Genomic DNA, 27,108 nt, shown 5'->3' with positions numbered 1-27,108 from the left:
CAGAGATTGTTACTTCAAATTATTTTCCTTTCATTAGATCCAAAAGCCAAAGCTGTTAGTTTAGATTATTTCAAGGAATTACTTAAGTATAAAGTTCTATGTGGCTCTGAACAGATTCTCCAAAACCAGGTATGAAAGTAGTTTGTTGGTTGGGGTTTTTTTCATAATTTCTTACTGCAAACACTATCTTTTCCTGGGCTTTACATTCTTTGCATGAACCAGTGTACTAACAGAAGATATGGGTGCATGTTGTGCATGTTTTCTAATACTCTGCTTCTTTGGACAGCCAGGCTGCTCAGTGTTGGTGAAGATGACAGCATTCCTGGGTTTAGTAACTGACCTGTTCCATGGGTTTTTTTGTTTAGCTGTTACTGAACACAAGTCAGAGAGATAATGCTTGTCCAGACAGTACTGGTTCTTGGCTAGCCAGTCTTTGCTAGCTTTTAAATTAAAAGACAAACAAGCCACAATTTAAATAGCATAATTAGTGACACAGTCTTTTGTAAGCCCCACTAAAACAGCATGGAGTACACAGGAGATCAGGGGGTTAGGTTACCTTAGAAGTGCAATGTTTCATTGCTTCATTGTGTTATTTTTCAAACTGTTTTAGAAGTTGGCTTTTATTCTACTTGAGCTCAATTCATAAACATTCCATTACTGTAATTTAGCATGAAAATGAAGGACTAGTTTGTAAGAGGAAATGTGTATTCTGAGTTGCAGGGTGCTTTTGAATTCATGGTTTTATAGTACAGACTGATTTTATACTAAACTTTCAGATGAATTAGTCAATTCTCTGAACACTTATGTATTTGAAATTCATTTGGGAAAAAAATTATAGCTTCCAAGACAAGAAATTTTAAAATTATTTATGAGGCAGTAATTCTTCCACCATAAGCACCAACTTTTCCAAATAATTTTTAATCATATGATTTATGTCATTAATAGATATTTGATGACTTGTAGTCACTAACATGCTTGGGTTAAAACATCCATTTTTCAAAATGCCAAAACAGAAGGATGCCTTTTGGAAAAAGGTGGCTTAAAAGAAAAAGGCAAGTAACTCACTGAAAATTAGTGGATAATCATCTTCTCCCCCTCCCATCAAAAATGTTTTATATCTTTTATTAAAACATCTCTGTGTAACTGACAATGTAGTACAGACCTGCTGCTGTATCATTGCTGAGACGAGGAGCAATGATTCCTGAACTCTACCAGTGGCAGGTGGAGAGGTATGGGCTGTGACCTCCCTTTCCCAGTAACTCTGTACCTACAGAAGAGACAGCTGAACCACATGCTTAGCTCAGAGTAGCTGGAATTCACTATCCAGGGCCTACCAACCATGTAGAGCAGCCAGAAACAGTGTGCCAGGCCATCATCTGCCCTGTGTTAGGACATGCAAATCATCAGAGTGCACAGAGGTACTCTCAGGTCAGGAGGGAGACATTCTGGTACCCCTGTGCAGTGTCATTTGGTGGCTCTTCTCCAAGATCATTTCTTATAGTCCAACAAGTTCAGAAGAGCCTTTTGTTTGCAATAAACTTTTTTTACCAAAACAACGAACAAAACAAACCCATCCAAACAACAAAACCCACCTTGAGGAATTAGGTCCTGTGTAATTAGGTCCATGTAGGATTTTCTTCACCAGGAAAAGAAAGGTAAGTTAATTGGATGCAGAGGGATCATCTTCATCATGAATTGTTATTCTTAATAATAAGCTTTCTAAAAGGCAAATTCACTGCTTTAACTCATTTTGCTTCGAAAATCAAAAATGCATGCATGAGCTTAGATGTTGCATACAGTGTTAGCCAGATACAGTGGCAGAGGTAGAGAATGAAGCCTGAATTTCCCAGTTGAATGATTTTAAGAACCATAATCCTTCCTCTTCATCTGTTCCTTTCCCTTCCTCCCTAAATGGAAAGAGAGTTCTCTTAGAAGTGATGTTTTTTCTTAGGTGTTTTTTTTTTTTGCCAGCACTGTATGGCCATCTGGATTGACCAAGAAAGTGCATTTTTGCATTCAGACCATAGTAGGGAGGTTTCCTCTTTCCGATCTGCAGTTCACTCTTTCTGCTCGTTTTTGCAGGATTCAGGGCAAGTCATTCCTCTTATTGTGGAAAGCTGTATCAGATTTATAAATTTATACGGTAAGCTCTGAAAAAAACTATGTAATTTCATTATTGCCCTGACTTTTTGGTATGCGTTTAGCACCACAGCTTTGATTTTAAAATAGAGATTAAAGTATTTTAAAAAACATATTAATTTTTCACCACTGTCTCCCATCTTTGCTGCAGGTCTTCAGCATCAGGGAATTTTTAGAGTGTCTGGTTCCCAGGTGGAAGTCAATGATATTAAAAATTCATTTGAGAGAGGTAATTGCATTTTCATTTACTCGAGCACCTTAATATCTAACATTTAAAAATCTTTTAAATTCTAGTTATTTTCTTGTCTGTTTAAGCAGTTTGTATGTACTTTGTTTACTGCACTTTTTTTTAAAACATCTTACATTTTTTTTTCCTGAGTCTTAAAAGCTGTTTTTTTTAATTTCCAGGAAATAAAAAAAACTTTTGCAGATCCTCTGCTAATGAAAAAAAACCCTTTGAGCAAAAAGTCTTGTGACTAAAAGCATGAAAAAATATGCACAGTATTTTTCTCCCCAGGATTTGTTATATATCTTGTTAAACCTGATCTTGTTTTTGACAAGATACGTAAAGCAGCTGTTTTTACTAGCCAACTGAAGTCACATCCCTCCATTCTGCAGCTTTTAAATCTGCCTTATTCTTAACTGCTTCTCCTAGGTAGTGTTATCCTGGAAAATACATACATTTTAAAAATAAAGTGTTTAAAAATAAAGATTAAGTCTTTAAAATTGCACAAATAAAATAGTTCAACCATGGCTGAAGCTTCAGTTAGGGTTTCAACAAAATGGTTGTACATGTTCCTGAATGTTTTAATATTTCAGAATGAAGACACATTTCCAATTCAAAGGGTGATCTAACTCCATATGCTTTATGTAAGGTCCCAAAGAAAAGTCTGAGAAATCCTATTCAGCTAAAAACATTTGGCTTTTTAATTTTACTAACTGTAAATCACAACATGTCCATAAATACCTAGCTGGAAGTTCAGGACCTAAGAGATCACTAGGTTATGTAATTTTAAGGAAGCTTTATTTAGGCTGCCATTTTTAGTTTAATCGTAGCCTGGTATTTCTAAATCAGTGTTTATTATCTTACTTCAATGCTTGCATTGCCACCTCCCACGCACTAAAAACAAAAAAAACAAACAAACAAAAAAAATGTCACTCACTTATAAAAAAATGTTCTATGCAAGAATGCTCCTGCATGTGTGTTTCATTCACTTTATTTACTTTTTAAGGTGAAAATCCTTTGGCAGATGACCAGAGTAACCATGACATTAACTCAGTTGCTGGAGTACTGAAGCTCTATTTCCGAGGGCTGGAAAATCCTGTCTTTCCTAAGGAAAGATTTAATGATCTTATTTCTTGTATCAGTAAGTAGAAATTTCTGTTTCTTTCTCAAGAGAATTTTACTTTTAGATACACAGTAGTAACCTGAAGAAAGAGCTAACTTCACACGTTTTCCTGAGACAATTTTTTTGCCATCTGTAGCAGTCTGGGTCAGTTATTAGTCATACTGGCAGCTGTGATTGTTCCCTTTTTCCACTGGGATTAATGTACAGTACAATTCTTTGTTTAATAGGGCAGGAAGAATATCTTTCAGTATACAAGGGATAGTTAAATTTAAATGCATTATTATTTTCCTCTGTGCACTGGAGCGGACAGAAGGGGATGCAGCCATGACCCTGCAAAGAGAGTGTTACTTTTCACAAAAGTTTTCATGCCCCACAGCTTGGAGTCAGCACTGGTGAATAAGTAACCAACTGCTCAACATTGTGTGATTCTGGACCTTTATTGTGCTCAGCTTAAAACCCGTGGTCCAACCAGGAAAACCCTTCAGCGTAGGGATGGAGGGGAGCAGCTGAGTGTTATCTGTGGGAGAGCCTGGTTTGCCTTCACACACACAAGTTGTAATGGAAGGCCTTGGAGGAGCATTGCATGGATCTGTGCACTGTGCTCTGTGTCTGTCTCTCTGTAGCCAGACACAGAGAGGTTGTGGTAATTTGGGAAGTACTCAGTGGGTGAGTGAATTGCTCTGACATGCACGAAACCTCTTCCAGTTCATGGATCCCTGCAGATGCTGAGGAGGGGCGAGGCAAGGCCAACCATCAGTAGGCTTGCTGTTCCCTCTGGGTACATTGGAAGTGGTCAGAGTTGCTAGCTTTGGGGAAGAATTTCCTTCTTTCTACCCTTCCTTTATAACTTGCCTGCTTCTACCAAATGGCGAAAGAGGCAGTTTCACAGGTAACGAGAGCCAGTCCTTTGGGATATTAATTAGGTCAGGCTCTCTCCAAACTGTTATTTTAGCAGAGGTCTCAGCCCAGCAGGCAGGACCACTGATTGATGTGTCCTGGGCTGGTGATCAGGTGAGTTTTTCAGCTCCCTACTTGGTGAACACGTGTGGTTTACTTCCCACATAGGGAGGATTGTAGTAATTCCTCCTGGAGGTTACAAATACATGGATCATGCACATGTGACCAGGTCTATGTGCGATATTTTGTGTTTCTTTTTTTTTTTTTCAGGGTTTTGTGCAGCTGTTGCTTTTTACAGACTTGGTGGTACTAAGGAGTCCTAAAGGATCTCAAAACCTCAGTTTATCAGTCTGATCCTTGATGCTGAGGGGTGCATTGTCTCTTTAGCAAGCACAATCTCTGTTCTGCCCGAGTTCAGCTTTCGCTAACTGTGGTGCAACAGCCCAGAAAATGTCTGCGAGTCATAGAAATTGAAATCTAAAAAAGGATCATTTTGATTGAGTGATTTTCTGTGTGACAGGAATGATAGAACTTTACCTAATAATCCTGTGCCGATTTCCATAACTTGGATGAATTAAAGCACGTCTGCTGGAAAAATTTACTGATTTAATGGCTTCAGTTTACAGAAACTCTACCACATTCTTGGATACAGTGTTCAAATTATTGATCACTTTCATCATTAAACATTTGTACCAGATCTCTTTTTCGAAGTTTCTGCTGTCAGATTCTGTGCACTGGATCTCTTTGTGTCTTCATCATTTTGACTAAGCATTAAGAAAAATATAAATGGTGGTTCTTATATATGGAGATGGTATTGCAGTCTGCTGTGTTGCAGAGCTTTAAATACAATTGTAAAATAAATTGCAAAATACTAAGAATGAGTGTTCTGTTTACAGAGATTATACAAGTGAATGCTCAGGCAATGCAAATATACTTACCCGAAACAGCCTTTTAAATGTGTTCCAAGAAGAGGAACTTGATTTTAAAGGGTTTCCATTCACCACTGAAGGTTCTGAAAAAAGTACGGGGTGTTTGGAAAGAGGGGTAGAACTTCAGTGAACTGATCAGGTAGATATACATGGCACCCGCACAGGCAGGAAAGATTTACCAACCTCTAGACCATCACTGTTAAAGAGAGTTCCAGTTCAGTTATCCCAGAAAGGTATTTATTTTGTTATTAAGACTTTCAAGAAAAAAGGCCATGAACACTAGATCCCTAGTGTTAGGTCTTGGTTTCTGTAGAGAATGTCCAACTATTGCGTGTTCCAAGTAGGCAATGAATTATTTTCTTGTGAAAGAGTTGACAACCTTTTCTTTGAATAGTAGTATCATCCAGCAGAGCTGAAATCAGTAACAACCAATAGCCTGGAACAAAGTCACTGCTTTTGGCAGCAACATTTTCAAATGTTTATTGAGAAAGAGATGTTGCCCTCTGATCCTGGTTTAATCTGAGTGTTCTCCGAGGGTGTCATAAATCTGGTTTATCATCTCTGTGACAATTTGTCAAAATGAGGCATAATTATTGAGTAGTTCTGCTTGGTTTGACGTTTGCTATCGCTGTTATAGAAGAAAGCAAAGGATTTTCTTCCTGATAATGTACTGTAAGAGTCCAAAATCTGTTTTCTGGCAGGTTTTGGAGGTAGTATGGGGAGGATGATTTTGTTGTTTGGTTTGGTTTTCACAAGGTTATCATTAGGGGCACTCTGAAATGGCATGTCAATGCTTTCAGCAGAGGGAGGAGAGGCAAGTGCAGACCATGATAGACAAAGCGGGTTTTCTCTCTGAGCACATTGGAGTGAGTTTACTTTGTGTTTTCACAGTGAGGGGAATTTGAATATGGTATGAGGAAAGAAAGAAACAGCTCTTGTGCTTTGCACCCAAGCCAGCCCCAGAACCATACGCTGGGAACAGGAGGCTGTGTTTCTACATCTTCTGATTATCTGAGAAGCCTGAGGCAGAGTGTTTTTACAGCTGTGTACCTATTCTATGTGCTTTGTTGAGTGGTGCATCACTTCCAGGGAGTAAGATGCCTTTTTTTGAAAAACAACAAACAAAACAAAAACTCCAGCAAGCATTTCAAAATATACTACCTGTCACGGTTTAGTTTACAAAGCACCTATATGGCACATGCTGTCATAAATTGTTGGTAAAAAATACCATTTCCATTGCTATATTTTAACCTTAATGCTTCGGATATCTTGCAAAAAGTAAAGCAGCCTAGGCAAGATTTTTCTTCCATTTCAGACTTTGAACCAATCATAGTTGCATTGGTTTCTTTTTTCTGTGCTCACTTATTATGTACCTTGGTTTTCCTGTTAATGGGAGCAGGGCCAGAGTCTCTTTCCTCTGTGAGAACACAGGTTGCTGTAACTTCTTTAGATCACAATTGATACATACATAAAGTCCAGAAAACTTTGACATTTTAATTAGAAGGGTTTAAATGCTCTTAATTCAAACTGCATTCACTGTCTGAAAAACAATGAGGAAAGGAATAAACATTATGTTGTTTTCAAATAGTTTTTGAAGATAAATGTCCATGTGCTTTCTTAATCTTTGGCAGAAATGGTTGCAATAGGGAGGAGGGAGAAAGCAAATTCATAAAGTTAATGTTCACATAAAACTGTAAAAGGGCAGAATGTCACACATTTTATATGGAAATGTAATGTCGTCAGTGAAAAAACCCTTGAAAATGAAGTGGTTATTTATGGATGTTAAGCATAATTGAGGCTACAGCTGCAGAATGAACCTTTCCTCAGTACAGCCACCAAGGAATTCCTTTGCATTTATGCATATATTTCCAAATGAAATAGAGTATTGTGAGTTAATGCTTTCCATTTTGTAAATACAGTGGAAACAATGCAAAATTACTGTGACTTCTATGGCAATTTGTATTAATTAGACTCATGAGAACAGTGTTATTCTGTTTGGGCTTATGATCTGATTTAGATAAAATTTAGACCAAATTATATGCTTGGGCGGGAGCAAGCATGAAAGATAAAACAGAATGTAAAGAATCCATCTGATTATGGGCCATAATTCTGCATTCTCAGCATAAGGAGTGGCTACGGTTGGTCCTAGCAGCATTCTGGAATCTAGAGGGCAATCCAAGGTTGGAGTGGAAAGGTGGAGAAGTTGCACTGCACTACTTCTCTGCCCTTTAGTCACAGTTTGGGCCAAAGACAAGCAAAGTATTTGTAACAAGAATTACATGGAGTAAGAGGGTGCTGAAGCTGTGCTTAGGGCCGGCTGTAACTCACCTTCGCTGCTGGGGACTGCAGTTCCTCTCCTGGTGTGAGCTCTTACACACGTGACTTACAGCTCCCTTTTACATACATAGCTGTGTCCTGCAGCAGCAGACACACCTCAGCTATTCAGACTGCTTAGCTCCTGTGCAGAGCATTGTAATTCTTCATGGTTTCATCTCCCTTGCCTTAAATTTCATATATGAAGACGGCAGGATGGATGAAAACTTACATCTTTTTCCTTCTGATTTTTATCGAGTCCCTTGCTGCCAGCAGTGCCCATTTACCTAAAGGCATAAATGTTATGAAGGGAAATTATTTTATTGTTTTTCCAAACTATTGCCCATTACATAAAAAGTAAAAAATTATTCTGAATCATCACCTCTTCCTGGAAAAGTTTCAACAAAACAGGAAGTGTTTCCTTCCCTAAGTGACAGTGGAGACTGCTGAGTTTGTCCTCCTGTAATGCCTTCTTAAATAGATCTGAAGGAGCTGTAATGGCTGAGTTAATATATACATATCTTTGAGCTGGATTGGACTCATCTACCAAAGTGAAAAGAGGCACAAATTGTTAACTTCAGCACTAACACATGTGCATGCAGATAACTTGTCAGCTGCAAATTGACCATAAAAATTACATCTGCGAGTGTAACTCAGTCCCATTTGACATTCACGGGGTGTGTAAAATATGTGTTAGGCATTCAGGCGTTACTAGTAGGCACTGCACCGAGGGGAAGTAGCAAGTAACCCCCACACAGAGATATCACATTAGATTTTAACCTTCAAAACAGTGGTCGCAAAAGGAGAGAAACATTTTACATTACCGTTGTTTGCTTTCTTCTTCCTCCTTTATGCTACCCTTGCCTGTGAAATATGCTTACACCTTGCACAGCACTGGATGTTGTAGCACAGTTCATTAGTTGCTGACACCAGGTTTCTCCTTCCGTATGTTCTGATCAATAATATCTTCCCTTTGCCAAATCTTTGCAATCCTGTTGTTCCTACTGAGATTGGACCATGGAGGCTGGCTACTAACAGAGGGTGGTAGAACATAGACAATCCAGAACTCATGTTTCTGAGCTCTGTTCCCAGCTTGAACCTTCTTGTTTGGTAACCATGTCTCACCTCCAGTGTGGGAGAGGCCATGCGTAGGACCAAGACCAGGAAAAGTACAGTGCTTCTTTAGCGTTTTTAGCTAAACCCGAGTAGCATGCAGCTGTCCAGTTGTCCCAAAATACTTGAAAACCACCAGCAATTGTTCTCTTGCAAAAGTCTTTTGTTTTCCATCACTGCATCTAAATATTTGAATATTTACTGCCTTTTATATGCTCCACTATTTCAGGATTATTGCTTAATTAAACTTTAATTTACATTTTGTAATGTTATTTAGGATGAATGTATCCCTGTATTCATTTGTAATTTAGTTTTGGTTTATTTGTGTTTGGGGGCTTTTGTTAGTAATTGTGTTTTCTCCCCTCTCAGGTTTCCTTTAGTCTTCTGAGGCAGATTGTTCACTTCTGTCTGGTTCACTTTAGAGTCTGCCTTTGCAAAAACCTCATCAAGACTGACCAGGTGGTTAAAATGTGTTATTTCTCTTGAAAGAGAAAAGTAGACATTCATTGTTTCTGTGTGTCTCTGCAGTAAGCAAAGATGATGCTACCTCTCCAGAAGAGGTTCCAGTGATCTTGGAAGCTGAAGATCACAGCTTTTAAGGCTTGAGTGCCTAGGATGTATGTCTCTCTCATGCTATTGAGAACCAGTCCTTAGTGCATGGCTGACAAAGAGGCAGCTAGCTGATAAGTAGTTCTTTCATTTATGCAATGACATTAATCTCGTCTGGATTCATTCATCCAGTTCAAGGACATGGAGTGTTTGCAGAGGAAGTCCATGGGAGATCAATAAATAAAATCTTCTCCAAAAGCAATACAGGATTTTCTTATGGAACTTGTGATCTGCCGCCTTGAAGGATTTTATGAATAAGTTGGACAGACACCTCTCAGAGGTGATTAAAGTGAAGTCAGAGGCTGACATTTAAATTACCTCTGAAGAGTCCTCCAAGCTCTCTGGTTTTCATTTTTTGTAGTGTCTGGTGGACGTTCCTTAGATCCCAAACACCTCTGATACTTAGATGCCTAGATAATTTTATGAATACACAGAAAATGAAGTTCCTTATATTATTAGGGTACTTTGTTCCACTATGGTATGATGAAAATACATTAAAAGTTGTGGGCACAGGTGCCCAACTCTTCCAAAATATACTGTAGTCATGAAACCCCAGAACTGGGCTACTTCTCCTTCTCTATTCACCCCACAAATGTCTTCTGTGCTCTGGGCTGCACTGCAGCTTTGCTTTGGTAGAAGCACAGTGTTCCCACACCAAACAGCTTCTCATCTTGCTGTCAGGAAACTCCTGTGGATTTGACCCCCATGGCTGAGATAGGTCTGGAAGGCAGGTGTGTCAGACCAGAGCTCCAAAAGTTTTGCTCTGCTATGAGAACTGGGAACTAAAAAATGATAGCCATTTCACTGTGTGATGTTTAGCTGACATAAGTCTTGATTTGCAGTTGATATTCCTGTGTCCTTCACAGAGATCTCTCTTCGCTACCTCTCTCTTCACAGTCAGAAAAATCATGATGGTTCTCAGTGTGCTTGGCCTTGCCAGAGGCTTGTCCTCTTGCTTGTGTTTGGGAATGTGAGTCTCATCATTAGAGTAATGAACCAGTTTTCAAATCCCCTGATTTCTGTTTCAGCTTGGCAGCTAATTGCCTTATTTGGACAAGTCGTGTAATATCAGCATTTCTGTTTTCTTAGCTGAAAAATGAGTAATACCTCATCGGGTACTCAGGTAGGGCTAATTACAATTCTTGAAAATCAGAGTACTGAAAAGAAGGTCTCTAACAGAAGTACTGGGAGAGGGGAAAATGGCCAGCTTTCTCTAGTGTTGGGATTGCCAGTGGTTCCTTGCAGCAACCAGCTTGTAGGTTGGATGGCCCTTCTGCCCCAAGGCTCTCTTTAGCAAAGCCAGCAGAGGCCAAGCAATGCTTTTCTCTTTCCTCTGCATGGGAAGCAGCAGAGCCACAAATTCTTTCTGCCTGGATGCAGAAAGATTGTTCTGTATTCATTCCATCTTTCCTATGTACCCAAACACTCATGTACTGCATACACGCAAGCAACGATGAAATTCAGCTCTTCATTAAAAGCAGTATGCAAATATTGCAAATATGCATAATTACCTAGCTCCTTTAAACCAAATCAGTGCTGGGAAATAAAAGCCTTTCAAAATAATGTGGAAAGCACATGAATTTACCACTGGGCAGTAGTTTGGATTTTAAATAAAGGGACTTTCACAGAAACTGGGTCTGGGTTACCAGGAGGGTATTGGAAATACATCATTCAGGTACGTGTAACTTGTAACTGCTTCAGTAGAGATGACATACTTAATACTGGTCATGCTCTTAGTAGGACAGCTGGGATAGCTCAACACATGGCTATACAGCCAAACTCTCTGTACCTACTCTACCACATTCATGCTGCCTACTGGAGCCAGTTCCTGGCTCATGCATCCTGTCAACCATGTGTAGGAACTGCTTGGAAGAGTTATAGTTGGCACAGACCACAAGCACATTGGAGAGTGTGATAACTATTGAGTTGTAGCTACCTGCTAGATGTTGTTAATTCCAGCACTCTTTCTTGGCTGACATAAAAAACCGTTATTGAAATTTTAGGTTGTTTCCAGCAGTGTCGTTTACATAGAAAACACGCTGAGTTAAAAATTGAGATATTAGTGATTTTGAAAAACAGTTCAAGCTTTTATCCCATCATTGCCCTACTTGCAGCCACGTAATCCTTCTGACCAACACAGAAGATAGTGCATCCATGGTACAAGACATTAGGAACTGATGCTTTTATTAGCTGACTGTGTTTTTCCCACTTCAGAAGAACTTTGGTGGAGTGCTATAAAATTGTTTGGGAAAAATGTGATCTTTGTGTTTCTTGCCTACCGAAAAATAGGAGGCCTTTCTCCTACTCTGCCAGTAAGAGAGTTATAGCTGCACATTTGATTAAGAAAACTTAATACAGAAGCTCAATGATTGGAAGATTATATATCTGATGTGAACATTCAAATAAAGAGAATGTACCTCTATTTGAAACAGTTAACAAACATCTCTCCTTGGTTCTCTCAGCTTATTTATGTACTGATTTAGTGGTTTTGTGAGCTGTCATGCTCAGCAAGTGGCCAGAGTTTGACTTAGGCAGATTTGTACCTTCTTATAAAGACCTTTTAAACTGTGCAGTTTTAATGAGAGGGGGAAGAACTAGATCTTATTTTTCTAATTGGCCAAAATTAGACAATACTAACTAGGGGCATGTGATGATAAAGAGTCAAAGTAAATTGAGTAAATTGACTGAATATCATTTTAGACAATCATATGCAAGGGAACATAAAATATTTTCTTCTGTTTGCAGGAATAGACAATCTCTATGAGAGGGCTCTTCACATCCGCAAACTCCTTCTTACTTTGCCCAGGTCGGTCCTTATAGTGATGAGATACCTCTTCGCCTTCCTCAATCAGTAAGTGCTTGATAATTACCCAGTGTATCGTATTTTTATCTGCCTTCCTTTCCTGGTATTGAAGTTCTTTGGGTTTACTCATAGTCTATGTAGAATTTACATTTAAGCGCCATTTAACATGAAAGATGGTCTTCTAACTGGCAATGAAAATAGAACGAAAACACTGGTTTTCATTCAAATTAAAATTTCATTTGTCCAAAACTGAACAAGGTTATACTTAGACAGATTAAAATCTTGTCTGAAATGGGAAGTGCAGGCTACAGCATTAAAGCTGACAACAAAATAAGCTGATAAGAAAAATAGCAAAACTACTGTAACTACATTAAAAATAGTTTATGCAATTTAAAAATTTTTTTTTTCCTTATCTTAAGCTGACTTTTATCTCCTGATGGGAAAAAAGAACCCTAGTATATTCAAGCAACAAAGGCACTACAAACTACCTGTTTAATGCTAGACACTGACAGCATGAGACTTCCTGTGGCTGCTTCTATTTTCTTATAACAGGGGTATGAGTATAAAGAACATACATCTCCTGTGTATGCTTCGATACGAAGGAGCTTTGTTGTCACATTGCAAAACACAGGCTGGAAGAAGAGTTGTGTGAGAAAGGGAAAGTGGTGTTCGTGTCTTCATCATCCCAGAAAAAACTTCTTCATTCTGGAAGAGAAAATAAAAGACAAGTTGGGCAATTGCACTGTTTTTCCCTCCACTCTTGCACAGCCCTCTCTGGTTTTTGCTGACCCCCAGTGTTTTCACAGAAAAATTTGCTTATATGCATTTTACCTTGATTCTAGCTTTTCTCTTTCTGCTGCCATCTTGTCTGTTTCCTGTTAGATCTGTATTCATATCACCTTTTTCCTCTTTTTTTTCCCTAAATTTGCCCTTTGCTGATTCATTCTGTCTTTGCGACCTTCCCCATTTCATCCAGCCTGTCTGTTCCTATAGTAACAGGGTCTTTGCAGCTGGGTTATTTGTTCATGCCTGTATTCACAGCTGTTCCCATTTCCTTTCTTCTAGCAGTTTCTGAACTGCTTTCAAGCAATATCGAAGAGAGGGGCAGAGATCTAAAGTTTTATGAAAATAACTATTCATTTGAAACAGAATTCATCCCCCAAAAGTGACACCATATAAATGTCGTAAGGGCTTTTATCACAGCTTCTCCTCTGCTTAAACATACGGATTGACCAGAGCTGTATGGGGTGGTATGTGTTACACGGTCATGTTTGCTACATCTGTGCTCTCCACAGGAATGCAATTTGGGAAGTAGACTTACTTCCTCCTTACTGCCTCCAAATTGCTCCTCGTGCATCCAGAGGAAAAACATTCCCATGATTTGACTTTCTGCAAATCTCATTCTACTTTTTGCATATGCAGTTATGCCTGCTTGGCCACATGAAGTTACAGATCTCATGGCAGACCTCACCTCCTGTAGCCTACTTCTCAGAGCTTCTAAAGTTACATCAAGTTGCTCAAGGCTTTGTGCGGTCAAGAACCTCAGTGGGCAATGACTCCATAACTTCTCTAGGCAGTCAGTCCCAGTACTTGGTCACTCTCACAGTAAAGAAATTTTCTCCTGCTTTCAGTTTGAGTATCCCTTGCTGTGTCTGTTGCCTTTCATCCCTTTGCACCTGTGTCTGTCTCGCTCTTGTTTATAATCTTGTATACAGTAGGAGATTGCAGCTAAATTCTCCAGTAGCCTTTTCTTGCAAAGGCTGAACAAACCCAGGTCTCTCCACTTGAGTTTATAACCCATATGCTCCAGCTCCCCAGCTATCTTAGTGGTCCTTTTCTGGATTTGCACCAATTTGCCAGTCTCTCAGAACTAGATACAGAAGTGTCATGTGCAGCTTCATGAGCACCTGGTAGAAGAGGAATAATCAGCTCCCTTGACCTATTGGCTTTTCTTTTCCTAAGATAGACTTCTTTGCAGGAGGATGCATTGCTGAATCACATCCAACTTCTTGTCCAAGAAGGGCTTTTCCCAATGCTTTTCCTTGGGAGCTGCTAACCAACAGTCAGCTCCAGACTAATAGTATGTGGAATTAGTCCATCCTGTAGGCGGGACTTTGCATTCATCCTTTTTGAGCTTGATGAAATTCCCGTTTGTCCATTCCCCTATCTTGTCAAGGTCCTTCTAAATGGTAATCCTGACCTTTATATTTACTGCACCCTCTCCAGTGTGGCATAATCTGTAAACTGGCTGAGTGTGCACTCCATCCCCTCAGCTAGTCATTCATGAAGATGTTAAATAGCATCAGCCCCAGTATTGAGCCCTGCATATTGCCCGCCATCAGCAGAACTTCACATTTCATGATGATAGTTATAATGTTTTACACAATTTTGCACACATCTAAAGGCTGAATCACCTTATAAATCGGTAGAACAAGATGTCTCCAATTAACATACAGGACAGGATAAAATGGCATAAATAGGGGGGAACATGATTAATTTTATGAAGTAGTTAGGGAAGTAATTTAGAAGGTTTGCTTCATGCATCTGTATAGTTTGTATGTGGAAACCACTCTCTAAAATTCCCTTTCTAGGGGAAATACGTTGCTGTATTTGAACAGAACCAAACATCAGAATTCGTATGCTGCTTCAGAGTGCAGAACAACATAGTATAGGGCATCCGAGCACTTCAGGTTCTGTTTGACTGGTCCCACATAGGACCACTCAAAAACCAGCATTTCCATTAGAAATACCAATGCTTTTAAAAAAGGGAATACATAGCAACTCTTCATTCAAAACTGAAAACATTGCATTTTCTGGAAGAATGGAGAATTTGCAAAGATTGATTAAGAAGAACAATCAAAACCTTTTGTTTGGACACTTCCATAATGAAACTATTGTAGGAGTTTGTTGGCAGAAGTTAAGGTTCTTAGGAGTTTTAGGCTGTATGGTAAAAACAGCAACCTGAAGTCACAAGAGAATTTACAAGATCCAGGAAATTAGTTGCCTCCAGAAGGCAATTCAGTCTGCCTAAGTTACACAGCCAGCTGAAGGGAGCGGTGCATCAAGCGCCGATGAGAAATGTATACCCACTTTGCATCCAGTTCACTTGGAGCTCCAAGGATAAGCACTGATGAGATAGAAACAGCACCAGTTGATGCATTTTATGTTAGCCTATTAAGTCAGTGTACACTAAACATGGTAGTGTGGGAACACATACATTTACATACATATATGTGGTATAAACTCACTTCATAAAGGGCATAACCTATGGAAGAAATCTTTTTTTGTTTTGTTACTTTATGTAGGTTTATCAATGAGAACAGGAAATCTCTTAAGTTGTGATTGAACATAAAGTTTCCTCCAGTTTTCAGGTTAAGGTTAGTCACAGTAGAAAAGTCAATTTTTCTTGATTTTTCTGTTATAACAGCCTTTCACAGTACAGTGATGAAAACATGATGGATCCATACAACCTGGCCATTTGTTTTGGGCCAACCCTGATGCCTGTTCCAGACATACAAGACCAAGTGTCTTGTCAGGCGCATGTGAATGAGATAATCAAAACTATCATCATCCATCATGAGGCTATTTTTCCGGATGTGAAGGAACTTGATGGACCTGTATATGAAAAATGCATGGCTGGAGATGACTACTGGTAAGGCAGAATATTGCCCTTCGTATCATCTTAACAAAATCATTAGGCTGTTGTCTGGATAATTCCTGTGATACAGAATTATTTTTGCACACAATAGAACTATGAAGATAAATGAGAAGAGCATTTAGGTTCACATAATAAAGTGTTAACTATAAAAAAGTGAAGCAAAGTCAATTATGATGAGGTTCCCTACAGCATATGTTCAGCCAGACACAGCCAGAATTCCAGGTGTACTGTGCAGAGCACACAGACAGATAGGAAATTTGTTACTCTGGCTGTGAACCACCTTATCAAATTTCATCTTAGGATGCCTGCTCCTTTTCTCGGTCATGGTTTAACTGGGCCATTAGCTAAACACCACATAGCCACTCGCTCACTCCCCCCACAGTGGGATGGGGGAGAGAACTGGGGGGAGAAAAGTAAAATTCATGGATTGAAATTAAGACAGTTTAATAGGACAGAAAAGAAAGGGCAAATAGCAATAATAATTAGAATATACAAAGCAAGTGATGCACAGTGCAGTTGCTCACCATCCATTAACTGATGCCTAGCCAGTCCTGGAGCAACAGCCCCTGACCAGCTTTGCCTCAAGTTTATATACTGAGCATGACACCACATGGTCTGGAATATCCCTTGGTCATCTGGGGTCAGCTGTCCTGGCTGTGTCTCCTCACAGCTTCTTGTGCCCCCCAACCCACTCACTGATGGGGTGGAGCGAGAAGCTGAAAAGTCCTTGACTTAGTGTAAGTGCTGCTCAGCAACAATTAAAACATCAGTGTGTTGCCAACCTTATTCTCATCCTAAATGCAAAACCAGCTACTAGGCAGAAAATTAACTAGCCCAAACCAGAACATTCCTTTGACAGCACACACACACACTTTTTATAAATAAAGGATTCAAATGTTCTGAGGACTTGTTAATACCGGAAGATCTTGTTTCAAGGAAGGGTATGTAGGCTTCTTCCGTAATGTTGCATGTAACTTTGTAACATTATAAGAATAATTTTAAATAATCTCATGGGGGTGGCATATTTTTGATGTATGTGGTTTCACTCTCTGCTCAACTTTTTGTTTCCCTTCAGTGACAGCCCATACAGCGAACATGGTACATTGGAGGAAGTGGACCAGGATGCCAGTACAGAGCCCCACACCAGTGAAGACGGTACGTCTGTTACGTTACTGTGCTTTTGATGGGAGTAAGTTTTACAGGTGTTCCATGCAGGAGACCTTCTTCCTTTCCTAATTGTGTCTCATTTGAAAGAAGGAAATTTCAGTCTTGGTGTTCAGTAGTAAATCTTTAATCTTTGTTTGTGTGCTTTTGCACTCTTGATTCATCTGTGTTTGACCAGCTGTTTCCTTGTTCTCTCTTGATTTGCCCAGTCACAGGAAGGGCAAGAGAGAAACTATTTCAGTCAGCACATATTATTTTCTGACATAATGTTACATTTTTAGTGACTCTTTTGTCTGCAAAAACTAAACTCCTCAAAAACTTGCCTTTAAATATTTCTGCTAAGGGGTATTTGCCATTCAGGCTCTATTTTTATATGAATTTAAAAGCTGCTCTGTCTAAAGGATTTATGACAACCAAAAAACATGTGTGTACCCCCCACGGTGAAACTGCGGAACAGTAGTAATTTTCTGTAAATATCAGTCACATATGCTCTGACATATGTTCTGGGTACAATAGATATCCATGAAAAAACTGATGCATCTCTATTATATTAATTCTTTTTAGCCACATGTCATGAAGGTGTGTTTGTGACAGTTGAACCATCCTGCAGATGTCACTCACAGTAACTTCTGCCTAGTGTCAAACAAATTGAACAGGTAGAAAGAAATATCAACATTGTTAAATAACTACCATTTTTGTGAGAATTAGTAGCCCATTAGAGGTGAAGGATTCAGAATAACACTCCCTGTAGAGACGAGCAGCATATTGCAGTGTGAGCTCACTGCATGTTAGGCCAGCAGGCAACCCAGACAGAGCAACCAGCACACATGCAGTTAGCAGCAGCAGAAACAAAAGCTTTTTGTCCATTTCAGAGGATGTGTGGAAGGAGGAAGAGGAAAAGACAGAGGGGACAAAAGGGGAGGAAAACAGTTACAGCAGAGAAGGAATTTTTTTTTGTTTTTTTTAAAGAATGTCATAAGGGATACTGTTTAGGAGCTGGACGGTTGCCATAGGGAAGGGGAACCGGAAGATGTATCTATAGGAAACCTGGCTACAGTGGTCCCATTGCACACAGAACAATGTAAGCAATAGTTCCACTCTAGCTGTACCCATCTGCTTTGTCACGTACACAGGCTGTCAGTGACAGATTGTCTGTCTCTTCCACTTTGCCGAGGTGAGGAGGGGCAGGCAGAGTCTGTCAATGCAGCTGTTTGGAGAGGAGGGAAAGTTGCATAGGCAGGCATTACAGAAGGGTGAAAAACTGAGGATAGCAGAGAAATCAATCTTCTGCCTGGGGTGTATAGCCATGCTGTGCCCACGGTCAGGAATACCAACAGCTCTACAAGACAGCCTGTGCATGGGTTCCTCTTGACCAGCTCTGCAGGACTAAACCCACCATCTTTGTACAACTCATCTCTGCTAAATAGTGTGGACAAACTCGTAATTGCACGTTATTTTTCTGAGACAGTATAGCTTTACTTTAGAAGAGCTCCTTCTTCCACTGGAGGTATTAAGCAAGAGTGGAAGATGGGGAAGTCTGTCTGTCTGTCATTTAGAGCACAAGTGAAGTAGTGAAATGCAGATGACACAACAATTCAATATCTTGGGGCCAACTTCAGGGTCCCGTGACCAAACTGAGAGATGAAGGTGCAAGCAAGCATGGAGACAAGTGCAGCTTTTCAGCAGCAATCAAAAGCAGTTACTTCAAAGCCATGCCTAGGAAGGATGAAAACATCAGCAGGATACAGAGGAGCAGGACCATGACAACACATGGTGCATCACCTGTACCTCGATCATCATGGGCTCTGCCCCACCACTGTGTTGTTATACCAGTTTTACATTCCCGTCATAGCGTTACTTGTGTTACAACTGTGTCACTGGTGGAGACAAACCCTGAAGAGAATAGCTGATAACAGGACAGAGTTCTGTTAAAATATTTACCTGCTCAAGACATGGGTTTTTGCTCACCAGATCAGCCAGCAGTTTGATTCTTGTTGCCTCATCACACCTTTTTAATTAATTCAGTGCTGAAAGGAAGCGGACATTTGTGTTTACAGAGAAATAATTGTTAGCACAAATATATTTGTAAGCTTGGGAAATACTGCTGCAAAGATAAAGATTGGCAAGCCTGTATTGTATACAAAACAGTGTTGATCTTCGATTCCCAGCCTGTAAGCTCCATGGATATGGCTTTCCATTGTAATAGCACATTTTTAATGTAGGTTACAAACTTTAAATTAAATGCACTCACCGTCTCTTTACACATGCATTCATGTGTTTGTGCTTTGAACAATTCCTTTTAAAACTATTTTTTACTCCAGATATGAGAATAGCTGAGAATTTTTCAATTTGCATATTGAACTTCGTCAGTCACTGATTGACATGTGGTGGATAAAAAAAAAAAAGCTTTTGCTGAGAGGTCTGGAGTATTTTGGGGGTTTAATGTGATTGATTCATCGATTATATGCTGGATGCATCACTACCAGCTGTATGTGGAGAGAGAGAAAGGGAGGTGCAGCATTGCTGTGTGTCGATCAGACACGTGCTACTCACACGTTTCCCTCTGTTAGGACATGGAAGAAGCAGATTCTATAAACGTGAAGGATTTTTTTTCAGTGTTGAAAATCTGATTAGTTTTATGCTAAAATGATAGGTATAAATGTATACATATGGAAGACCAAGCAGCTAACCCCACAGGAATTACAGGGTTATTGAAATATAATCCAGGGGCTATGGTGAAAAGCGAAAGGATTTATTTTACTTACTGTTTTTCTAAAGTTAAACTACAAGTGACTCTTTCTGTGCCTACTAGAATAAACCCATCTTTAGAGGCTGTGGCAGTAGTGCTAGAAATGTTTAATTATAATTTAGAAAACAACCAGACTTTATGAAAATTGAAAATTAAATTATGTGTGCAGAGGTAAAATATGGTAGATTGGGGGAAAGAGAGCTGGAACTTATAACTGAGCATATAAATACTTCATAACTGCTTTATTTCAAACATATAAATTGCCTTTTTTTTTTCCTAAGGTTACTGATGTTCATATATTTCAGCTGATCACTGGAAAGGGAAGAGGGAAGGAAAAGGAGATGCATTTTACTGTAGTATTTTCAGTCTTCTTTTAAATGTGCAGAAAGTATCCCATAAGGAAAACACATGAGTTTTTTCTTTCTCCTAAATCTGGAAATGAAATTTAATTTGTGAAGTTCAGTACATTTGTACTTAAGCTGAGAAACAAAAAAAAAAAATCTATCTGTAATTTTACTGCAGACGAACCTTTACCTGAAAGTGCCTCTACAGTAAAGATTCAAAGGACATTGTTTTGCTGAACGAGTTTTTAGCATATTTCCTTCACTTTCAAATTGCTGGAAATTTTTTATTCTTATTGGAGTCACATGGAAAAAGGCTGACTAGATTTGTTTTCAAAGGAAGTAAGCATTTCCTGAGGAAGTTAAACAGATGGAGTTCTCCTAGGAAAACATACATGCAACTAATATCGTACTCTTCACAGATATGTCATAAATGTAGAGTAAAAATTTAGATGGTAGTTCTGCTGAAAACAAAAATTACAGGGACATGTCAGACTGTAAGTCGTTTTTGTGTCCCGAACACATAGTCATCTTACTTTTCAGTAGTGCATGCTGTGATCAACACTTTGCCAAATTCTGCTTTGTCAACACCTTGCAATGTTTCTTTGATGTTGCTGTTGCCAGTGAGAGAGAACTGCTGTTCTGAGGACAGGACTCTGAAGTTGCAAAGCCACTCTATTCTCTGATGGGATGCAGAAGAGGATAAAGACATTGGGGGATACAATTTTCCCAGGATGTCCAAAGACATACTTTTTCCTGACACACAGAGTACACCTGGGAAAACTGAGGAAACACAGAGCAGAGCAACAGCAACCCCCCCAAAATAAGTGCAGGAGATGGTCTCCCCTCCTTTCTCTATCTCCTTGTGCCTTGAGGTGTAGAGGCAGCCAAGTGCCGCTTTAGTGCTGTCACTTCTGTTGGGAGGTTAGTCCTACATCTGGCACTCCAATCCCAAAATTGAAATTAACACTTATGTTTCTTCTGTCCTTTCTGCTCTTCCAAGCAGTGGAAGTTTTTCCCACAGTTCTTCAGTTTGTCCTAATTTTTCACTTCCATAGCATTGTCTGATTCACTAGAGATGATAGCTGGTGAGATCCTGTATGTCATCAAATACTTCTTGCTGTTGCTGGTGAATGCCCTCAGGTATGGACAGAGCAGTGCAATTACACTTTCCTCTCAGCTGTCAATTTTACTGTTAGATACTCAGTATCACACAGAATTTGAGTTACAGATCCCAATTTTAGCTTTCATCACCTTAGCTTTTTGGAAATTCTTGTCTGTCATTCAGTAACCGTGTTATTAACTTTCCAAAATGCATTTATTTCTCGGAGTAACTGTCATGCTACTTTGATTTCCACTATTAAGGCTTGACTTGTAGCAAGGTGAATTACTACTTAAGTACAGTCTCAATACTGTTTGCTATAGGAAATTTTATCTCTGTTTCTTCTGCCTAAAAGCAACATTCAAGCAAAGAAAATGCCCCTTTCAACATAGTAAAAACTGCCTGAATTTATTTTTTGTCCTGTTAAGAAATCTGTGTGAAATCTCCTGGGCACTCCTTCCTGAGGAGGAGGGATTTGTTACCCAGGCAATCTGATCTACACATCTCAAAAGTCACATCCATTTTGGGTACATTACCAGTTCATACAGCTGGTTCTAGTGGGACAACTTCCTTTCAACCTCTGAAAAAGTATTTGAGTCTTTCAGGCAGTGGAAGCATACAATTCCCATTGTACACGATACTTAGATTAGCATAATTCCACTGAGGGAGATAGAACTTAATTTGTAAATAAAAAGATTTGTATACTTAAATATGGGATAGTGTATGATCTGTTGAAGTCAGCAGAGAAATGGGAAATTCCATAGCTAATCTGCGTAGGGGTTTATCAATCAATCCAGTACTCATGACCACTACCACCTAACTTCAGAGAATATCAAAGGAAAATATGTGCAGGAAATTTGGGATCTTAGGACTTATTGTAAAGCTTTTTTGTTCGGTAGATTTTTTTTTTCTCATTTTAAAGTACTACCCGTTAGTGAGTGACTGGCTCTCTGAAACCTGGGAAGATTTGTTTCTGAATTCTTGACTCCCTCTACCATAACCCATAGCTTAGCTGCAGCCTGAGAACGATTCATACAAATGTCTGCTCCTTTTCAATCTTACCTGATTCCAGTGATACCTTGTTATAACAAATTCCATAAGCACTACTCATGATATGTGTAAAAACTGCGTTCTTTGGTCAGTGTTAAATTATTGTTGTTTGATTTCGTATTGCCCTCTTAAAGATAAGGCAAGATAAAGGCATGTTTGGTTTTATTTCTTTTCATTTGGCAATAATGTCTTTCTGTGTTTATAGTCACTTTGTCTGTTCAGGTAGACTGTAGACATAATATCTAGAAATGACAACAAGGTAGCGTATTAGAATATCATACCACCATTAAAGATTTCCTAGTTTTCCAGAATGTTTCTTTCTATGTCAATACATTTTCTTTGCTTAAAATCATAAAACCAAGAAACCTGTCAGCCCCCACCCACCCACCAAGGAATGCCTGTCAGCAAGCCATTGTGATGACCCATTGGTAGGAGCCATGATGTTCATTATAAATTCTCATCAGGCTGAAAAGAGACACCAGACACATGTCAGAGAACTGTTTTATTGTACAGTCTCCATAGCTTTGGCAACCAGTCCAATATTTAGACTCAAAAGGTATTGGCTAACACACCCTTAAATTTCTTACAATAGACTTCCTTCCACGAGAGTGGAGGTGAACAAACCTTTAATTTTGTACTGTACACTTCAGTAAGTTCTCAGCTCCCACAACACACAAGCAAAGGTGCTGACTCACAAGCCACAACAAACCAATATTCAAGGGTGTTGGGTTATAAGCCACAAACACCTCCACAAGCTGCCCACTCCCACAACAAACTTCAAAATGGAGTATGGGGTAGGATATGATAGGCGTGCTTTGCCCAGGCAAAGCAAGGGAAGAAGACAAAGAATATCACCAGTCCTCAGATCCCACGCTGGTGCTGCCACATGGATGGTCCAGAGCTGAGGTAGCAAGAAAAGAAAACAAAAGAGAAAGAGACAGAGAAAAGAGAGACAAAAAAAGGAAGCGAGGGGGCCCAGTCTGCTCCCTTTTGTAGTTCACCTGGTGCAACCTGCTAGGTAAATTAGACTTCTGTGCGTTTTGTTCACATGTGCATAGCCTGCCCTTCTCCAGGAGATGAATTGGATAGGGGGTACTGAGCATGAGTCTTGGGGTGGAGCAGGGAGTTGGCTCAGCACAGCGCCCTTCCTGCGATCACACTTTTCCTGTAGCAATACTCAGAACATGTGAGACAAAACATGCTTAGGTCTGGTCTTCCATGGGTATCCAGTAGGGATGCATTTTGAGAAATTAATACTGTTAGTGCCAGGTTCTTATTTGTATTTATGTAATTGAAGTAATTTCTGCCACCGTACATTACTTTTGCGTTTCTAACAGTGAATTCCCCATGTCACTCTGTTCCATCTCTGGAAAGTTTCTGAGTTGGTAACTTCTAAACACTCTGCAGTTTGTCACTGACAGAAGCTCTTAACGTGACTGCAGAAGCAGCAAACCACAAGATAGCCTTCCGCAGGCTCGACAAGTTATTAAAAAAATGAGCTGCAAACTATAACCTCAGTAAGGTGCTATCATTATGTTTTCATGCTGCAGCATGAAGTTAATTTTAAAAAGACATTCCTGTGCAAAATGTTGTCCTAAAGGGACAGTGACTTTCATTACCAGCCTGGTTCTTTGGGGAATTACAACCTCAGTGATTTTAATTTGCACCAGACAGAAAGTTGCTATGCTAGTCATTAGCCCAGATGTTAATTTCCATCTAAATATTGCTCTAATTACGTAAAGAAATTAGTCATTTAGGGGACTCTTGAGTTGTTGGAATAATCAAAGTGTGTGATTTTTAGAACTGTATTTTGCAGGTTCTTTATGTTTGAGACTGTGGTGACAAATTTTAATCTTTTTGAGCTCAGGTGCTTTCGGTTTTGTGTAGAAGAAACTAAAGGCTGTTTCCTTGATGCCCACACACAGCTCTCAAGATACCTACAGGGGCCCTGTGCTGACACCAGTAGGTTTCCATCCCAGGCATAGGTTATGGGGTGGAGTCCATTACCAGTGTGGGGCTGAATTTACCAACATACTGACAGAAGATTAACCAGGACTGCTGTAGCCAATGGTTGGATTCAGAAAACACCAGCCTCCCCTGCAGAAACCAGGGCAGCTCAGGATTTTGGAGCAGGCAGAGCTGCTTTAAGCAACTTGAGGCCACACAGGGTCTGCCCCTGTGGAGGGGTCATCCTTAGGTAGTCTGGAGCCGTCTGTCTCGCTCAAAAAGGGCTTTAAGGAAGCAGATTAAAGCACTAGGCTTCGGCGTTGGGTAAAACATCAGCTTTTCCCTAGGTCTGCTCATTTGTCACGTAAAAGAAGTCCCATAACCCAGTTACGCAGAGTATCCCTACTCATGCGCAGGGTAATTTTGTCTTCCTTCCTTTGCCGCTGCAGATATTAAAGGCACTCCCACTTACTTTTCCTTTATCACACTGGTTCCTCGGACCTTTGATTATTCATTTTAGTTTCAGAGGTCTTCATTGGCTGGCTCCATCCCGCTCCCCAGCAATGCAGGAGCCCTTACAGCAACAGTTGTAACATTTGAGTATGCGGTTATGTTTTCTGCAGCTTGTGAAGCAAGCCAGATGTTTCTAACTTAGGACACAGGTTGATTATGTTTCTTTGTAAGGGGCACATTATAACTGCTGCCTGAAGTCTGCCTTAGTTCAGCTGATCTCTGTCATCTCTGCTCAGAATGAGCACTGAAAAAATGCAAAAAATGGGGTTTATGAAAACAAAATGAGCAGATAAACCAGTGAAATCTGGTATCTGTTCTTCTTCCCTCCCCACACAGAGTGCGAGCCCATAGAAGCTATAGCCAAGTTCGACTACGTGGGAAGATCTGCGCGAGAACTCTCTTTCAAGAAAGGAGCTTCCCTTCTGCTCTATCACCGAGCATCTGAAGACTGGTGGGAAGGAAGGCACAATGGAATTGATGGTCTTGTCCCTCACCAGTACATAGTGGTGCAGGATATGTAAGTAATGTCTGGTGACTAGGTTCTTGGTGGGATGTAAAATCTGAAGCATTTAGCAGTGTTTTCCAAGTGGGTCAGTGGTGTGAAGGCTCAGACAGATTAAACATTTGCCTTCTAGGCAAGATACCTCTGTCTTTATTGCCCTGAATTGACAGCTCAATCAAAAACTACTACTAGGCTAAGCTACTTTTATGGATATGTTCCCAGTATAAGAGAGATGCTGCCGCACCTATTTTATTTTGAGTATCTCTTTGTAGCAATTGCTGACTTTTAACTTCAGAATAGCAAAAAAACTGGAGAAATGCAACCCTGAACTCTTGTTTTACAGTATTAAGCATGTGTTTTGCCAAGGATGACAAAGTTCTTCTTTACAGAAAGGTTGCACTCAATGTGTAAAGAGCTCAGTAAACAGGATTATAAGCAATTTTGGGAGACATACAAGGGCTTAGTGCATTATAACGTGCCTGCCTTTCCTAAGGGAATTAAAAGCTGGGAGTACCAAGGTGCTCTGTCACACTTCAGTCACTGACTTCTCACCTCATCATGTGTCTTCTCTTCAGGGATGATACTTTCTCAGATACACTGAGCCAAAAAGCAGACAGTGAGGCCAGCAGTGGACCCATAACTGAGGATAAGTCATCATCAAAGGACATGAACTCTCCTACTGACCGTCACTCTGATGTTTATTTAGGAAGGTAAGCTTCAGCATGACATGTTTCACTAGTATTGCTCACGGCTCAGGTAACACAGTAATTGCTCCTCCGCATGTTTATGGTGGATCGCTACAAGTTGTCCTATAACCACTTCTTCATTGGTGCAGGCAAAGAAAGAGATCAGAACCTCCACCCCCTCTAAGACGCCCCGGCAGGAGCAGTGACAGCCACTGCCCAGTACACCCACCTCACCCTCTCTCCAACTCAGCCATGGAGCTGGGTTCCCCCAACCTGGCAGCTCACTGCAGTTCCAGAGCCCTCCTTCAAAATCGCAACCTCAATGCCGACAGCCCTGAAAGGCGACGCAGGCCTGGACACGGCAGTCTCACCAACATCAGCAGGCACGATTCTCTGAAGAAGATCGATAGCCCTCCAATTAGAAGGTCTACATCATCTGGTCAGTACACAGGTTTCAATGACCATAAACCACTGGACCCAGAGTCAATAGCTCAGGTTTGTGTCTTTTTATGTCACTGTTTGATTTTCTGAGAAGCAAATCTCATTGAGTAACACAGAGCACATGCACTGGTAGGAAGGCGTGTGCAGGGGAATATCTTACTTAGCTTTCAAAACAGAGTGTGTGTGAAAGAAGATGCATTAAGCGATCCTGAATAGAAGAAGCACAAGGGGGAGTAAAGATTGCAGAAGCAATAAAAAGAAATTGTTTCCCATTATACTGTAATGAAATTACCTCTGCCACACAGAATACTAAGACAGTATATGATTACAATGCTGTGTAGATTGCTGTGTGCTGTTGAAGGCTGGCCTATTCTGTCTTGCATATAATTAGTGTTCAGTTCTTTCTCAGTACTGTGGTAAGGAGAAAAGTGCTCTGACTGGCTAGTAGTGACCATTGCCATTCAAAGCCCTGATTGACTGTCCAGCTTCCTGTGGATTTTACATGGTTTTCATATAGTTCATGTATAGTTCATACTGTATGTTATTTTGGTGCCTGTAGTAGAACATAATATGCAAGATGTTGCACCTGCGTAAATCATGGGCCATCTTGTCCCTGTGTGAACACTTACCAGTCTTATTCCTGGCAGTGGAGAGGTGAGAAGGATAGAATAGGGAGCACCCCAATCATCACATTGGTCTGTTGTGCTGAGCTAGTGACACCTCTTGAGCAAATAGGTACCTCTGTCTTCAGAACTCACATTTTGTCTAGGCAGGATAACATTACTAGGGGCACAGTGAGGGTG

General features: G+C 40.1%; 1 protein-coding gene across 2 annotated transcripts in view; it reads left to right on the top strand.

Moving 5' to 3' along the window:
- Nucleotides 1-27,108, top strand: part of SRGAP1 (SLIT-ROBO Rho GTPase activating protein 1) — a 137,631-nt gene that overhangs the window by 106,427 nt on the left and 4,096 nt on the right. For both annotated transcript variants that reach the window (XM_027721196.2, XM_027721197.2), the window contains exons 13-21: nt 2,083-2,143; nt 2,291-2,368; nt 3,372-3,506; nt 12,095-12,200; nt 15,580-15,804; nt 16,886-16,965; nt 25,013-25,193; nt 25,754-25,888; nt 26,014-26,359. In XM_027721196.2, coding sequence (XP_027576997.1) covers nt 2,083-2,143; nt 2,291-2,368; nt 3,372-3,506; nt 12,095-12,200; nt 15,580-15,804; nt 16,886-16,965; nt 25,013-25,193; nt 25,754-25,888; nt 26,014-26,359 — 1,347 coding nt within the window. The remainder of the gene's footprint in view (nt 1-2,082; nt 2,144-2,290; nt 2,369-3,371; nt 3,507-12,094; nt 12,201-15,579; nt 15,805-16,885; nt 16,966-25,012; nt 25,194-25,753; nt 25,889-26,013; nt 26,360-27,108) is intronic.

This window comes from Pipra filicauda, unplaced genomic scaffold (genome assembly GCF_003945595.2).
Source record: "Pipra filicauda isolate LSUMZ 115617 unplaced genomic scaffold, ASM394559v2 scaffold247_size1415610_pilon, whole genome shotgun sequence".
Taxonomy (NCBI): Eukaryota; Metazoa; Chordata; class Aves; order Passeriformes; family Pipridae; genus Pipra; species Pipra filicauda.
Note: the sequence above shows the minus strand (reverse complement) of the source record. Positions and strands in the feature narration are given on the sequence as shown.